Genomic DNA, 14,428 nt, shown 5'->3' with positions numbered 1-14,428 from the left:
TTCCATTGAGGAAGTAGACATTTTTCCATTATGGGACTAGTTGCATAACACTACACGAGCGCGTCGAAGTCATCTCAGGACCAGCTATCTTTTCTTATTGAAGAAGTCAGCATTTCTCCATTACGGGACTAGTCATGTGCATTTAAAAGGCCTCGAAGTCATTCTGGGACAGCCTAATGCAGACACGTGACATTACTCGTATCCCATACTTTGACGGTGCTGTTACGAGACGCTGATGCCAGCCGGTTCAACCTCGGGAGTGGTGCGAAAAGGGCAAATCACCATATCTGGCCCGAATGGTATTCCTACTCTGGATGTCAGCCGGGTCGGATCGACTTCGGGAGTGGTGCGCAAAAGGCAACTCACCATCACCCAACCTAAGCGCTATTCCTCGAGCGATAACAACATAAACAGTCAACCAAGCTACAACGTCTGTCTGGAATTTCATAAGTTTTGAACACAACCAATCACTATTCGCAGAAAGATTGATTCTCCAGCCTGTACCTTGAAGGTCGCAAGGCCTGTTCAGCCTAAAGCCTAATTTGCCTTTAAGCTATCGGCATACTCTCTATAGATTTGCTCGCAACTTTCGTCAAACAACAATCCCATCCTTGTTGCATTTCCGAACTTCGCCGTCTGCGGCCAACTGTCCAGCAACCTCTTTGCTTCTTCATCCATTTCCTCCCTCAACAGCCCAAGTTTATCCTTCCCGCATACTGCCTCGAACGCTGCGTACATCTCTCCAAGAGCGACACTTATTCCCGGCATGTACACTGCGCGAATATGCGCCGGCATAGCGTCCGTGGGAGCCTTCATTACGCGCACAAAATTCTCAATCATGACGCGAGGCGAACATATCATCTGGCGCGCCGAACGGTCGCTGATGGGTACAATACATTCAAGCCCGGCCATCGGCTCTCGAATCATACCGCTCAAAAATGCTGCAGCTGATCGCGAAGGCGCACCCGGGCGCACAACCACGGTTGGTAGACGCACGGCGAAGGCATCGATTAGCCCACGGCGGTTAAGATCATTTATGTGGCACTCCATAATGGCTTTGTGGGTGCCATAAACTCCTATTGGTGTTGCGGGAGTATCATCTGTAATGGGACCCGATGCCGTATAAGGTGGTCCGTAAACAGCCTGGGTCGAAGCGTAGACAATGCGGGGTTTAGAGGCTTGTTGGAGTTGTGAGATGGACGTGAGAACAGAAAGCGTGGCGCCTAGGTTGACTTTGGTAGAAAGTGCAGGGTTCTCCTCGCAGCCGACCGACATTATCCCGTGAAATAGGAAGATGGCCGACCATTGTGGGCGCATAGAAAGGAGTTTGGTGATATCTGCTTGTGAGGTGAGATCCGCAGCTGTGAGCTCCAGGTTGGTAGCCGAAGATGAAATCCCGGCTGGCCTCTGGGGTGTTTGAAGATCGGTCAGGACGATGCTGTTAGAGGAATCTTGTGCCAACTTGGCGGCAAGCATGGGGCCCAGGAAGCCTGCGCCGCCGGTGATGAGGATGTTGTTCGACATCTCTCGATGATCTGCTCTTTGATCTCTTGAATCAGGTCTGTGGTGATCGAGATTCCAACTCTGAAGCTCGCGATCTTGGGTTGAGAGAGCAAGCTAATGCGGGGAAAGAGCGGAGGCCAAGGTTGTTTGCACGAGAAAGATGTGCGCAATGAGAATGCGGGCAACCAAGCAGATATACATCACGGTACTCCATGTGCAAGAGGATTAGAATCGCAACGTGGAGTATTTCGAGGATCGATGCGAGTCACGTTCGTCTCGAGGCAGAATTGCTTGCAACGACCCACAAATCAAATACGCTAGCCTCCGGAACCCCCTCACTAGCCTGGGGAACCCCACATAACGGTCGTTGTGGAGTTAGAACAAGTGAGATCAAGGTTTCCCGTTCGCTCAGTCCTTGCCAAGACGGCGATTGAATGCACGCAAAGTCTCCATGTTGTCGAGGTATAGCGCGACTGAGATGTGCGCCGCATCCTTCCGGATTCAATTGAATCCTTTGAATGACCACCATGATTTGACCACGAGACGCTTTCGATACCTCGTACGGACGTTGATGTTGGCTGCCAACTTGGTGTTTTGCTTGACGTCCCAGCTCCATGTATGTAATATCATGCACTACAATCTACCTAGGGTAAAGTTGCTAGCCCAGAGGAGGTACAGTGCCGTCTCTTTTGGTTTACAACTCACTATGCTCTAGCTCTAGTGGCGGCGATACAAACACTTGATAGACCTCAGGATGAACTTCAGTATGCAAAGCATACGAAGCTGCACCGTAGGATTTGACAAGAGCTGCATCAATGTCGTTCAGCATCGTGATATGGTCCAACTTCAGGGTCTCCTGGACTGAGTTTTCCAGCTTTGCGATTGCTGCTCGCGGAACTTCACCGACGACAACCACTGCCCGAAGGTCGTCCATCTCATACCACTTATCGCTCGCTACTTCTTCTCGGATGAAGCTGTCCAGGAAGCTGCGGATACGATCCTCATAACTTGTTGCATCTTCAGTCTGTTACGATTAGATCAATTCCCACGATTACTCTAGAATCACTACGATGGTGGTTCACATACCTTATTGAAACGAAGCCCGCACTCAAGGCACATCTTTTCAGCAACGTTTGCATAACCATGGTGGTCATATACCATCTCGAAAAGCCTGACATGCATATAGCTTTGTTCGTATTCAACCCCAATGATCAAGTTCACAGGGCCATCATCATTACAGTCTTCAGGCGCTCGACCCAACCGATCGCATCGATGAAACAAGTCATAAGCCTCGCAAGCGGCCGCTCCCCCATGTCTTTCGCTGAACGGTCGATCGTCTATTTTTAATTGATCGAATGGTCTGTCATCATCATCGGGTGAGGTGCGGATTGCTCGGTAGGCGGCGCACCAAGATGAACGGCTGAAGATCGCAGGGAAAACTAATGTAGAATATTTGGGTCTATATCCGAGAGATCCGGTCAAGTCCTTCGTAATGCCAGCGATAGCAGTGCGAAACGTGGATATTGCAGCCTTGCTACATTCCCACGACTCGTTGAATCTATTTTGCGGATCGAATTGACTTATGGTGTCGTCAAAGTACGAGAGATACTCAGAAGTAACCTGGTATGTCCTTAGTTCGACACGACCTGAAGAGTTCACTCGGGAAGCTATGATAGACGTTGGGTTTAACGTTAGGGCGAAGGGCCCTTGCCGTTGAGAGTGATGAGCGCTCGCCAAGATTGGTATTAAGTATGGCGCAAAGAGAAGGAATTTCGATAGAGATAACATGATCGTGGGCGTATGGTGTCCTGCGAAGATGGCTTGTTTGTATTTAGTATGTTCGTTGGGTTTCCCTCTGCGCCGCAGCCACCTACGTACCTAGGTAGCGCCGGCTACAACCGTGCCACCTTGAAGCTCACACCCGTTGATATCTCTAGCGTTCATCTCGCTCCGTGAGTGATCCGCTAGTATTATATAAGCAAGAAACTCCAATAGAAAGACATGCTTTTCTCTTAGATACCTAGTTATGAACAAAACTCATACTCGTCCCAAATCCCAACCTATCTATTCCCTCCCCTTCAACTCCTCCAACCTTTCGACCAACTTCTCCCACCCAGCACTATCTTCCCAGTTGTCCTTACCCTTACCCATGACACTCCTCACCGCACTCCTCGACTTGAACTTCCAGTCCTTGGCCACCAGCTCCCCACTTCCAGCCGCCAGACCTTCGGTGCGCTCACGCGGTCCCAAAGTCTCATAGGCATCCAGTAGATCCATCGTCATCTCAACAACGGCATTCCACTCCACTTCGGTACCAGATTCCCATTTCGGCTGACTCGTCACTGCTCGCCACGCCTTCTCGTGACACTCTAGCGCCGAACTCGGTCGCTTGGTGTGCGTGTATAGTGTTGCTAGAATGATCCATAGTTTGGGCGATACAGTGATGAGAGGTTTGATGTGTTTCTCAATGAGGTCGTTTACGAGGCGGGGGAGACCAGGGCGTGAGATATCAAACTCTTCTTCGCTGGAAACGACGTGCTTGACTAGCATGTCGATGACTTCTGCATCGACGCACTTTTCGCCTTCGGTTGAGCCGCGGAGCTCACAGATACGGCGTTGTGCAGTTACGACGTCGGACCAAGAGGGTGGGTTGGTGGAGGCGCTGACGGCGAGGACGTTATTCCAGATGCGGTAGTTGTCGTGCTTGATGGTGGCAGCGCGTTTGAAAGCCTTGAGAGCGTCGGTACGAGGGTGGTTTGTCACTCTTGTCTCTTGCAGCTCGCCATCTTCGGTTTCCTGAATCTTGGACTTGAGGTGCAGAAGGGATGCGGCGAGGTTGCTCCATGCTTCGGCGTCCTGGTCGTCGAGTTGGACACAGCGGGAAAACGCCTCAACGGCATTCTTGAATTGGAGAGTTTCGAGGTATGCGCATCCGAGGGCGAACCATGCGGGATGATAGAGCGAGTTGATTTTGAGAGAAAGCTCGTAGGCTTCTACAGCTTTCTCGTAGTTGCGTGCTGCGATGTAGCGTTGACCAAGGGACCGTTGAGCACGCGCGTAACGTTTGCCGGAAACCTCCCAAGCCTTCTCGTACATGGAGAGATCGTTGTCAATATCACCCAGGATGCAGTAATAACGTGGTGCTTCGGCTGGCGGTGGGTTCCGTTCAGCGCCCTCCCACTTCTCCTCGTCAAGATCCACGTTCTCATCATCGCCGTTGGTAGCATGGAACAGTTGTCGTCGGATCATCTTACGCGCCCTCTCTTCCTTCTCGGTGGCTGCATAGCACAGCGCTGCTTCGGCCCACATCTCCAATCTCTCGTAGATCTCGAGCGCAGATCGCAAACCACCCAGAGCGACCCATCGAGCAGCAAGCTCAGACTCCAGCTCCCAACGGGATGGCGAACAGAGAGGGAAGATGTAGCGAAGGCGTTCTTCAACGGATGCCGCCTCGCTGTCCTTCGCCTGTGGAAGGAAAGAAGTGATCTTTTCGCCCGTCTCAGCATCAGTGGTCGCGTCGCCAGAAGTCTCCGCGATGACTTGGTCCACCAGTGCTTGCAGTTGAAGCAACCCTCGCTCCATGGTGCGCGACTTGTAGCCTTCGATGCGACTGCGCACAAGGAGAGCTTGGGTGTAAACTTGCCAGTTCGAGCTGCCGCCCTCTAGTACTCTGGTAGCGTACGGCTCGGTTTGTTCTCTTGTAAGACCGTCAGCGGGGTTCGTGTTCTTGATGCTCTCAGCCAGCGAGAGCATGATGACGGAATCGAGTGGATCGAGCAGAGGTTGGTTCGATGGGTCCATGGATGTAAGAGATGACGGTAGAGAGGACTCATCCTTGATTTCCATGGACGCAGTATCGTTGGTGAAGGAAATAGACTCAAGCAAGGTATCGTCGTTCAGGTCCAAGGCTTTTGGTTTTGAGCTTGCGTCTGCTGCGCCATTAGTATCCGACCCTGCACTTCGGGCGAGTACGATGAGCTGGCTAGTATCTTTCTGCTGGAACTTCGTTCTCTTTCCCATGAGTCCAGTCAATGCGAATTCGAACTTGCGTTCTGAGGTTGCCTGATCAAGATCCGCCTTAGCTTTCTTATCCAGACCATGGTGCGTGTGAACCGCTGCTCGTTCCAGTAGGAAGCTAGGATGCAAGTCCTTGATCTCCCTGCTCTTATCCGAGTTGTGAATCAAATCTTCTACGACCTTCAAGTCGTCATAGATGGCATCTTGTAGACTGGGTGCCGACTCGCTGAGCAGTCTCTGATGGACGAAATTGGCCCTGAGGCGCGCCCACGCCGCGACCGGAATGTTCTTTCGAATGGCCGGGCTGATGAGGATAGTTTGTGCGAGGCATAGTAGCTCGATGTTTGGTGTAAGTCTGTATGCTGCAACACCATCTGTGCTCAGCGATGCAACAAGATCTGCCCTTGCTTTGTTGAGGGCCTTTACATCGCCTGTGATGTCTTCCGATAAAAGTGTTTCGGCAGACTTGAAAGGTAGTGGCGGTCCAGTAACATTGGACTGCAGAAATGCATACAACGCAGCGACCGCAATTAGGAGGTATGTATGTTGTTTGTATGCTGCTGTTTCTTGTATTGAACCTGAATCCACTTCATTCTGTTGTGACAGGAGTAGTCCAAGGCGGCGAAAGATATAGTCGTTCCAGACAGCGAAATCGCCTCTTCTAACGTCCTTGGTGGCTTCATTGTCCTCACGGCCTAGAAGGAGTTGCGCTTCCGGTAGTTGGAGCACCTTCAAAAAATCCCCGGATTCGGTTGCCTTGATAGTGGTTTCAAGCACTGCCGCAAGTTCGTCCGGCAACGAACTGCGGAAGAAACTCAAAAAGACGTCAGCCATGTTTGGTGATGTCGATTAATGTAAGATTGGGGGTGAGACAGTATCGGGCGCAAGGCTATAGAGGCTTGCACAATAAGTCATTCACGGATTCCAATAATTTTGCATACTCATAGCGTGGTTGCGGGGCTGCTTTTGGAATTTGCGGCGATGAGTAAGTCAGTGGAGAAAAAGGGCTGTCTGGTGGCACGCCTAACTATTTTGGGCGAACAGGGTCTGATCCACATCTGCATGCAAGACATTAGTTCTCTCTTTGCCGATGCAAATCCGACTATCAAGCCCGCTGTCATCATGCAGCAGCTAATCTGAAAAGGCGAAATCTGGATACGATCAAATGTAGCTCTCATGTGGAGGAGTGGATGCTTGGCTTGATGAATAGGGATACGATTGTCCAAAGGTATTACTACGACCTTACTATCACCTGCATGGGCGCGGCATCCTTAAGCCAGCAACGCAGTATACGTGCGCCTCGTCTAGTCCGAGTCGCTGCTAGAGCTAGAGCTGCTCTTGCCGCCCCTGCTACGGCTCCTGCTATGGCTCCTGTGCTTGTGACCGTGGCCATGCGAGCCATGGTGCGAATGATGCGAAGACCCGTGGTGGGAGCCATGCTCAGAGCTACCATGCTTCTTGTGCTTCTTGTGTTTCTTGTCCTTCCTAGAGTCAAGTCAGATCGTGTCCGCTGTAGTGCTGGAGTTTGTATTCAGCTTACTTATCAGGTATGAGGTTGGCGCCAACCGCTCCCAACAGCGCACCTCCTATCGTGCCCAGCGCTCCGCCTCCAAGCTTGTTGCCGACGAATGCGCCCCCCGCGCCGCCCAAGAGGGACGAACCAAGTCCACGGTCGCCTTCAGCTGGACCGCCGGGCGCACCGGGTTGGCCATATGCTGGCGCACCATAGCCTTGTTGTGGGTCATGATAGCCCTGTTGCTGATGCGCTCCATATTGTTGGTTGGGATCATGATAGCCTTGCTGCTGGTGTGGCTGCGGTGGGTAGGGAGAAGTGCTGCGGTTTGGGTCGTAGCCTTGCTGGTGGTACTGCTCCTGCGGAGGGGCACCATAGCCGTGTTGGGGAGGCTGCGCGTAGGGATCGTGCGATGGTGGAGGGTACTGGCTCTGCGAGGACATTAGCACTTGTAGCATGGTAGATGGAATGCGCCGATGGAGCGCAAGAGTGCTGACCTGGCCTTGGGGGTAAGGGCTATGGTGTCCTTGACCGTACTGGTCGTGCGGTTGTTGTCCATACGCCTGGCCCTGCGGAGGGTAGCCCTGATTCTGCTGTCCATAGCCATGCTGTTGCTGCTGCTGGTATGCGTTGTCGTGGCTGTAGCCGTAGCCTTGACCGTGGCCTTGGCCCTGACCGTAGTAATCCTGACCCGACATGTTGCTCTTGAAAGTGCTTTCCAGAAGTCTCAATAATAACAGGGTAAACAAAGTCTAGGTAGAAGCAGTGTGGCAGATAGCCGGTAGGGTCTACAGCGGGGGAGGGGCAGGATGGCAGATGGTCGGGCCAGTGCGATCGCGGCATCACACGCGCGCTTTAAGTGTGACATGTCCTCGCATGGCGCTGACTGCGCGCGCCACATGTTTACGAACGTCGGTCATGCCTAATGGGTTCGACATGGGTCTCATCGCGGCTGAGCTGTGAGCGATTTGGTGATGTGGACTTCGGACATGACCGGAGATTTGGCTGAGGGGCGCAGCACTGACCACTGGCCATCCTTCGCTCCACTCGCGCAGCTGAGATTACTTTCACCGCAACAAACGCGGTTGGAGGCATCTCGAATAGGTATAAGACTTGCTAATGATGCGGGATTAACTTCAGCCGGATCTACTGCGATCTTGTTGCCTAATGCTTAGGGGTTTTCTTTGGACGACGACAGCTCTCCTGCTTTACTCCTTCCATCTCTTCAATCTGGGTATTCAGAAGGTTATCGGCGAAACGCTCGGTATACCCCTTCATGAAATCGTCCTATCACTGGAGCTTTTTCAGAAGGTGGGACACCATCGATGGAATGTACAACTTTGGATCCTTGATACCGAATATCAGTGGGATATCAATTCCAACATGACCTCAAAAGACTCAACAGATAGCATATGTTGGATGCTTGCGACTGTGTCAGGCAAATTCATGGTTGCATAATCTGGAGTATGCTAATTCCGAAACAATAGTCATTTGAACATCCCCAAAAGCTGGTAGTATCCGTCACATACATGCTTTGCCTGCTAGAAACCCCTACAAAGTCCTACATCCTTTGCTTTCTCATCCACTGTTCTTCCTACCAGCAGCCTTTCCTAATCAAAAAAATATAATAGTGCATCCGATGATGTTCAGCGCTGTTTGGGCAGACCAGAATCACGTCATTAATGCTCATGTCTTGTATAGTTCAGCTCTTTTTCTGAAGAAACTGTGTGCTAGAACCGTCCGCGATCAGTCTGAACACTCAGAAATGAAAATCTATCAAGCACCTCAAAGCGAATTGATTTGAAGAAAGGCCTCTGTACGCTGCCGAACAGAATATCGGTGGTCTTCCTCTTTTCTTACTTACTGCCGAACCGCGAAACACCAAAGCCAGTGGCTTACTGCCAGTTTGAAACACTAAAGTTCACGAGACCAAACTTCGTGGTCGTCGTCCAATCCTGCAGATATGCAGACGACAGCCAAGTCGGGTTTTGTCGATAAGATGTACACATTGAGCCTGAACCAGAAAGGCTCGAGAGCAGAAGTAAGTGAAGACCTCAAGCGAAGACAGTTCTTCGAAAGAACATACATCAACATGGATGAGGATCTCCGACTTTATTGTATTAATTGCTTCTTCCAATTTGAAGACTTGTACTCAGTAGGACGTATGTCTTTAGTCGGCCTTGAGGAAAATGGAATCTAACTGCAACACACCTGCACAAGCATAAGTAATCACCACATTCACATGTAGGGCGGTAGCTCGCAATCCACGACATCCTTCACACAACCTGGCGTCGACGCGACATCTACTGCAGACACGCCTACTAGCGATGTGACGGATCGGTACAAGCGTACTGTGAGCAACTCTGACATGTCAAAATCCGGGGTATCGATAAGAAGTGGGGGCTGCCCGGAGCGCAGCATGGCTGAAGCGACAATTCACGACGTCCGGAAGGTTGACATTGTGGGAGAATGTTGTGTTGCTAAGATCGCATCGTTGGTTGACTCTCCCGCCTATATAGTCAGCATCGCCTCTGGGCAGAGATACCATGACTAATCCCGTAGCTAGGGAGAGCTGTACCACTGTACTGCAACAGCGGAAGGGCCAAGTTTGATACGTAATGTGCTGTGCGTGGACGCGGCCTCGGAAGACATTGCCTTCTCTGATGTTTTGGGCAGAGTGTTGCCCGGTGATGGCTCGGTGGACGTCTGGACAAGGTGGCAAGGGTCCAGAAATGCTTGCCGCCTCGACTTCGGCAGAATCGGGGAGGTGGTTTGGGATAAGTCTGGAGCCTCCGCTAAAATGGCCGTAGCGCGACGACTTGGCAAGGCTGTACGAACAGTAACCGGCAAGGCTACCGCATAGTATGGGAACACCCGTATGTAGACTGAGCTAGAAGAAAGTTGAGTTCTACGGCGCTCAACGACCGAGATGGAAGATTTTGCAGACATGGGACATACGGGTGCCGTGCTTGATATGAGTACTATGTGAATGCTGACAATGGCGGTCGGGTTGGATTAGTGCAGTCCCTGATCTTCAGCGCTGCATTTCCCGCGGCTCCCAACGGTTGGATGCATGTCGTTGGTCACGGTGTTTCGAGAAGGCGGTCAGCGCGCCTGGCTCAAACTCGCCACAAATAGAAGGGCTTTTGCAACGTGGGCTGCGACATGGCTCACGGCGGCGGCAATGCTGCTGCCCCTCTGCCACCAGTAAATAGAGAGGGCAATTGGCAGGTGGTAACAAAAAACTGGGGAAGTGCGGCAACAGCGAAATCTCTGGCGTTCGCTCGGGCTCGAATGAAATCATGGGCAATTGCGAGAAGGCGAGGTGTCCGGTTCCTCGCCGCACGGGCCAGTCCTGGAGTGCACGCTAATCTTATCGGCGCCCTGGCCTGGAGAAATTTCTCAAAGCGAGCGAGACAGCCCACCAAGGCATAAAAAGCCCCTCCATAACCTTTACTGCCACCTCTCCACACTCACTCTCCCTCTGGGCTGACCCAAAGTACTTTCCCTTCTTTGTGTCGTTGCGTCAGGTATTAGAAAGGTTGCGAGTCACGTTTCTCGCGCCTGTTGTTTGATACCCCCGGATAGATTCACTCTATCTTTTCACGCCAAAAGTTTTTTAGGCCCCGCCGCCTAAGTCCATATAAGGACCACCGCCCCTCCACCCACCTTCTTTCTACACACCTCTCCCCCTCCACACATCACCGACAAAATGGCGCCTGCTGCTTCGCACGATGCCAAGGACATCAAGTCCGAGAACTCCAAGTCGCTCAAGGCGCTTGAGGAGATGATGCAGAAGTTGACCGTGTCTAAGGCCCAGGACGAGATCAACGCCTCTGCTCAGGCCATCGCCACCTTCATCAACGGCGACATTGAGGAGGCTGACGCTCCCACCAAGTATGTTCCCCCCTTCTGCCTCTCGCTTGCCACGTTGCAGTCTCTAACAACTCTCCCAGGGCTGTCCAGGTGCTTAAGAAGCAACTCGCCAGCAAGAAGGATGCCGTCGCCCGTGAGCGCGCTCTCGATGCCATCCGTGCTATCGCCCAGCACTCGCACGTCTCCGCCTCTGTCGAGCCCTACCTCGTTTCCCTCCTGCCGGACGTGCTGGCCGCGGTCGGTGACAAGATGAGCGGCGTCAAGGTCGCTGCTCAGACCGCCGCCGAGTCCATCGTCATGGCTGCCAACCCCAACGCCGTCAAGGCCATCATCCCCCACATCATCCACTCGCTGGAGAACGCACAAAAGTGGCCCGAGAAGATGACCGACCTCAAGTGCATCGAGGTCCTCACCAAGAGCGCCCCCGCACAGATGGCTTTCCGTGTTCCCGACCTGATTCCCGTCATCTCGGGTGCCATGTGGGACACCAAGCCTGAGGTCAAGAAGGCTGCCTACGGCACCATGGAGGTTCTCTGCTCCTTGATCTCCAACAAGGATATCGAGCGCTTCATTCCCGAGCTCATCAAGTGTATCGCTAAGCCTGAGAACGTCCCCGAGACCGTTCACTTGCTCGGTGCCACCACTTTCGTCACTGACGTCCACGAGCCCACCCTCGCTATCATGGTTCCCCTGCTTGAGCGTGGTCTCGTCGAGCGCGAGACTGCCATCAAGCGTAAGTCTGCCGTCATTATCGACAACATGTGCAAGCTTGTCGAGGACCCCCAGATTGTCGCCGCTTTCTTGCCCCGTCTCATGCCCGCGCTTGAGAAGAACCACGACAACTTGGCTGACCCCGAGGCTCGTGAGAAGACCCGCCAGGGTCTCGACACCCTCATCCGTGTCGGTCACGTCGAGAACGGCAAGGCTCCTGAGATCGAGAAGTCTGGTGACATCTCCACCATCGCCAACCACCTCAAGGCTGCTATCCCCTCCAGCATCAAGATCGACGACCGTTTCACCCCTGTCGTCAACTACGTTGGTGCCATTGGTGGTCAGCTGATCGACGAGAAGGACTACGAGCCTCTTAACTGGCAGGCTAACGCCGGTCCTTTCGTTGCCGTCCTTGTCGGCGACGAGAAGGCCAAGGAGGTCACTGAGGACACCCGCAAGCGATCTCTCCCTGGTGCCGCCGCTGAGCGCGCCGTCGAGCCCGATGAGGAGGAGGGCGAGGACCTCTGCAACTGCACATTCAACTTGGCCTACGGTGCTAAGATTCTGCTCAACCAGACCCATCTCCGTCTCAAGCGTGGTCAGCGTTACGGTCTCCTCGGACCCAACGGTTCCGGAAAGACCACTCTCATGCGCGCTATCAACAACGAGCAGGTCGAGGGTTTCCCCAAGCAAAACGAGGTCAAGACCGTCTACGTCGAGCACGACTTGGACTCTGCTGACACTGAGATGACCGTTCTTGAGTGGACCATGAACAAGCTCAAGGCCGTCGGTGTCGAGACCCCCGAGTCTGAGGTCAAGACTACCCTCAACGAGTTCGGTTTCACCGACGCCATGTACAACGGTACCATTGGTGCCCTTTCTGGTGGATGGAAGATGAAGCTTGCGCTCGCTCGTGCCGTCTTCGAGAAGCCCGACATTCTGTTGCTCGACGAGCCCACCAACCACTTGGACGTCAAGAACGTCAAGTGGCTCGAGGACTACCTCACCAGCTCTCCTTGCACATCCATTGTCATCTCCCACGACAGCAAGTTCTTGAACAACGTCATTCAGCACGTCATCCACTACGAGCGCTTCAAGCTCAAGCGCTACCGTGGTAACCTTGACGACTTCGTCAAGCGTGTGCCCTCTGCCAAGTCTTACCACGAGTTGGCTGCCTCCGACATGGAGTTCAAGTTCCCCGAGCCCGGTTTCCTTGAGGGTGTCAAGACCAAGGCCAAGGCCATTCTCCGTGCCACCAACATGAGCTTCCAGTACGAGGGTACCTCCAAGCCCCAGATTGAGGACATTACCTTCCAATGTTCGCTCGGATCCCGTATTGCCGTCATTGGTCCCAACGGTGCCGGAAAGTCCACCCTTGTCAACGTCTTGACTGGTGAGCTTGTCCCCACCAAGGGTGAGATCTACCACCACGAGAACATCCGTATCGCCTACATTAAGCAGCACGCTTTCGCCCATATCGACCACCACCTCGACAAGACTCCCTCCGAGTACATTCAATGGCGTTTCCAGACTGGTGAGGACCGTGAGACCATGGACCGTGCCAACAAGATCGTCACTGAGGAGGACGAGAAGGCCATGGACAAGATCTACAAGATCGAGGGTACCGAGCGTCGCGTCATCGGCATCAACTCCCGCAGGAAGTTCAAGAACTCTTACGAGTACGAGTGTTCGTTCGCTCTCGGAGAGAACGTCGGCATGAAGAACGAGCGCTGGACACCCATGATGTCTGCTGACAACGCCTGGATTCCCCGTTCCGAGATCATGGCTTCCCACGCCAAGATGGTCGCCGAGGTTGACCAGAAGGAGGCTCTTGCCAGCGGTCAGTTCCGTCCTCTGGTCCGTAAGGAGATTGAGGCTCACTGCGCCAACTTTGGTCTTGACGCTGAGCTTGTTTCTCACTCCCGTATGCGCGGTCTCTCCGGTGGTCAGCGTGTCAAGGTCGTCCTGTCTGCTTGCTCATGGCAGCGTCCTCACTTGATCGTTCTTGACGAGCCCACTAACTACCTCGACCGTGACTCCCTTGGTGCCCTTTCCAAGGCCATCAAGACCTTCGAGGGTGGTGTTATCATCATTACTCACTCTGCCGAGTTCACTGCCAACCTCACTGAGGAAGTCTGGGCCGTCATGGACGGTCGCATGACACCTTCCGGTCACAACTGGGTGCAAGGTCAGGGTGCCGGTCCCCGTCTTGCCAAGGACGATGGTGAAGAAGAGGAGAAGGTAAGTCATCCATCCACTCAATATACTGTATAATATATGCTAACTTAACGTTTCAGTTCGATGCCATGGTACTGCGTCTCCCCCCCCCCCCTTCCCCTCCCATCTTATCTTATCTGAACTTATGCTGACTTACTACCAACAGGGTAACAAAATTGCCTCGTGAGTTCCCTTATCTCCAGAGTCATGATACAAGTCCAACTAACTTTTAACAGGCAAAAGAAGAAGGCCAAGCTCACCTCCTCTGAGATGCGCAAGAAGAAGAAGGACCGCATGGCCCGCCGCAAGCGTGGTGAGGAGGTCTTCTCCGACGAGGACGATTAAACGGATCGCCCTTTTCGAAAAGTTTCCTTCCTGGTTCTGGTTTACGGCAAGAGAGTTCATGGGTTGCATGACAGGCTTATTCGATATGAGCCTACGAGTAATGTGTTCATGGTCGGCGTCACGGTACAAAACTTGCATGGTTTCCCTTCATCTGATTCCATCTCGTACAAGATAGAGAATAGATTCCCCCAATACTTCAGAACATTTGCCTCTCATGCCTTGTGACTTTGTATATCAACATTCATC

At 52.8% G+C, this 14,428-nt stretch overlaps 6 protein-coding genes across 6 annotated transcripts; 2 read left to right on the top strand and 4 right to left on the bottom strand.

The window, feature by feature from the left end:
• Nucleotides 1-429: 429 nt before the first annotated feature.
• CC77DRAFT_1023109 (NAD(P)-binding protein) lies at nucleotides 430-1,761 on the bottom strand. Its single transcript, XM_018525613.1, has one exon. It carries the CDS (start codon nucleotides 1,522-1,524, stop codon nucleotides 538-540), a length of 987 nt encoding a protein of 328 aa, XP_018383026.1. The 5' UTR covers nucleotides 1,525-1,761; the 3' UTR covers nucleotides 430-537.
• Nucleotides 1,762-2,197: 436 nt separating this feature from the next.
• CC77DRAFT_1064222 (hypothetical protein) lies at nucleotides 2,198-2,664 on the bottom strand (the record flags this gene model as incomplete). The annotated part of the gene is made up of 2 exons (XM_018528699.1): nucleotides 2,198-2,527; nucleotides 2,590-2,664. The coding sequence occupies 2 exons, from the start codon at nucleotides 2,662-2,664 to the stop codon at nucleotides 2,198-2,200; spliced, it is 405 nt and encodes a 134-aa protein (XP_018383025.1).
• Nucleotides 2,665-3,429: 765 nt separating this feature from the next.
• CC77DRAFT_264360 (TPR-like protein) lies at nucleotides 3,430-6,705 on the bottom strand. Its single transcript, XM_018530917.1, has one exon. It carries the CDS (start codon nucleotides 6,352-6,354, stop codon nucleotides 3,568-3,570), a length of 2,787 nt encoding a protein of 928 aa, XP_018383024.1. The 5' UTR covers nucleotides 6,355-6,705; the 3' UTR covers nucleotides 3,430-3,567.
• Nucleotides 6,706-6,824: 119 nt separating this feature from the next.
• On the bottom strand, nucleotides 6,825-7,731 carry CC77DRAFT_1064220 (hypothetical protein; the record flags this gene model as incomplete). Its single annotated transcript, XM_018528698.1, has 2 exons — nucleotides 6,825-7,005; nucleotides 7,061-7,731. 2 exons carry the CDS (start codon nucleotides 7,729-7,731, stop codon nucleotides 6,825-6,827), a joined length of 852 nt encoding a protein of 283 aa, XP_018383023.1.
• A 318-nt stretch (nucleotides 7,732-8,049) lies between these two features.
• Nucleotides 8,050-8,582, top strand: CC77DRAFT_264362 (hypothetical protein). The gene has a single exon (XM_018530918.1). It carries the CDS (start codon nucleotides 8,201-8,203, stop codon nucleotides 8,489-8,491), a length of 291 nt encoding a protein of 96 aa, XP_018383022.1. The 5' UTR covers nucleotides 8,050-8,200; the 3' UTR covers nucleotides 8,492-8,582.
• A 1,865-nt stretch (nucleotides 8,583-10,447) lies between these two features.
• Nucleotides 10,448-14,322, top strand: CC77DRAFT_1023106 (elongation factor 3). The gene is made up of 5 exons (XM_018525612.1): nucleotides 10,448-10,930; nucleotides 10,990-13,861; nucleotides 13,918-13,929; nucleotides 14,004-14,020; nucleotides 14,074-14,322. The coding sequence occupies exons 1-5, from the start codon at nucleotides 10,746-10,748 to the stop codon at nucleotides 14,180-14,182; spliced, it is 3,195 nt and encodes a 1,064-aa protein (XP_018383021.1). The 5' UTR covers nucleotides 10,448-10,745; the 3' UTR covers nucleotides 14,183-14,322.
• The last annotated feature ends 106 nt before the right edge of the window (nucleotides 14,323-14,428 follow it).

Source organism: Alternaria alternata (genome assembly GCF_001642055.1).
Source record: "Alternaria alternata strain SRC1lrK2f unplaced genomic scaffold CC77scaffold_18, whole genome shotgun sequence".
In the NCBI taxonomy this organism is placed as follows: Eukaryota; Fungi; Ascomycota; class Dothideomycetes; order Pleosporales; family Pleosporaceae; genus Alternaria; species Alternaria alternata.
This window is presented reverse-complemented; position numbering and strand designations above follow the sequence as displayed.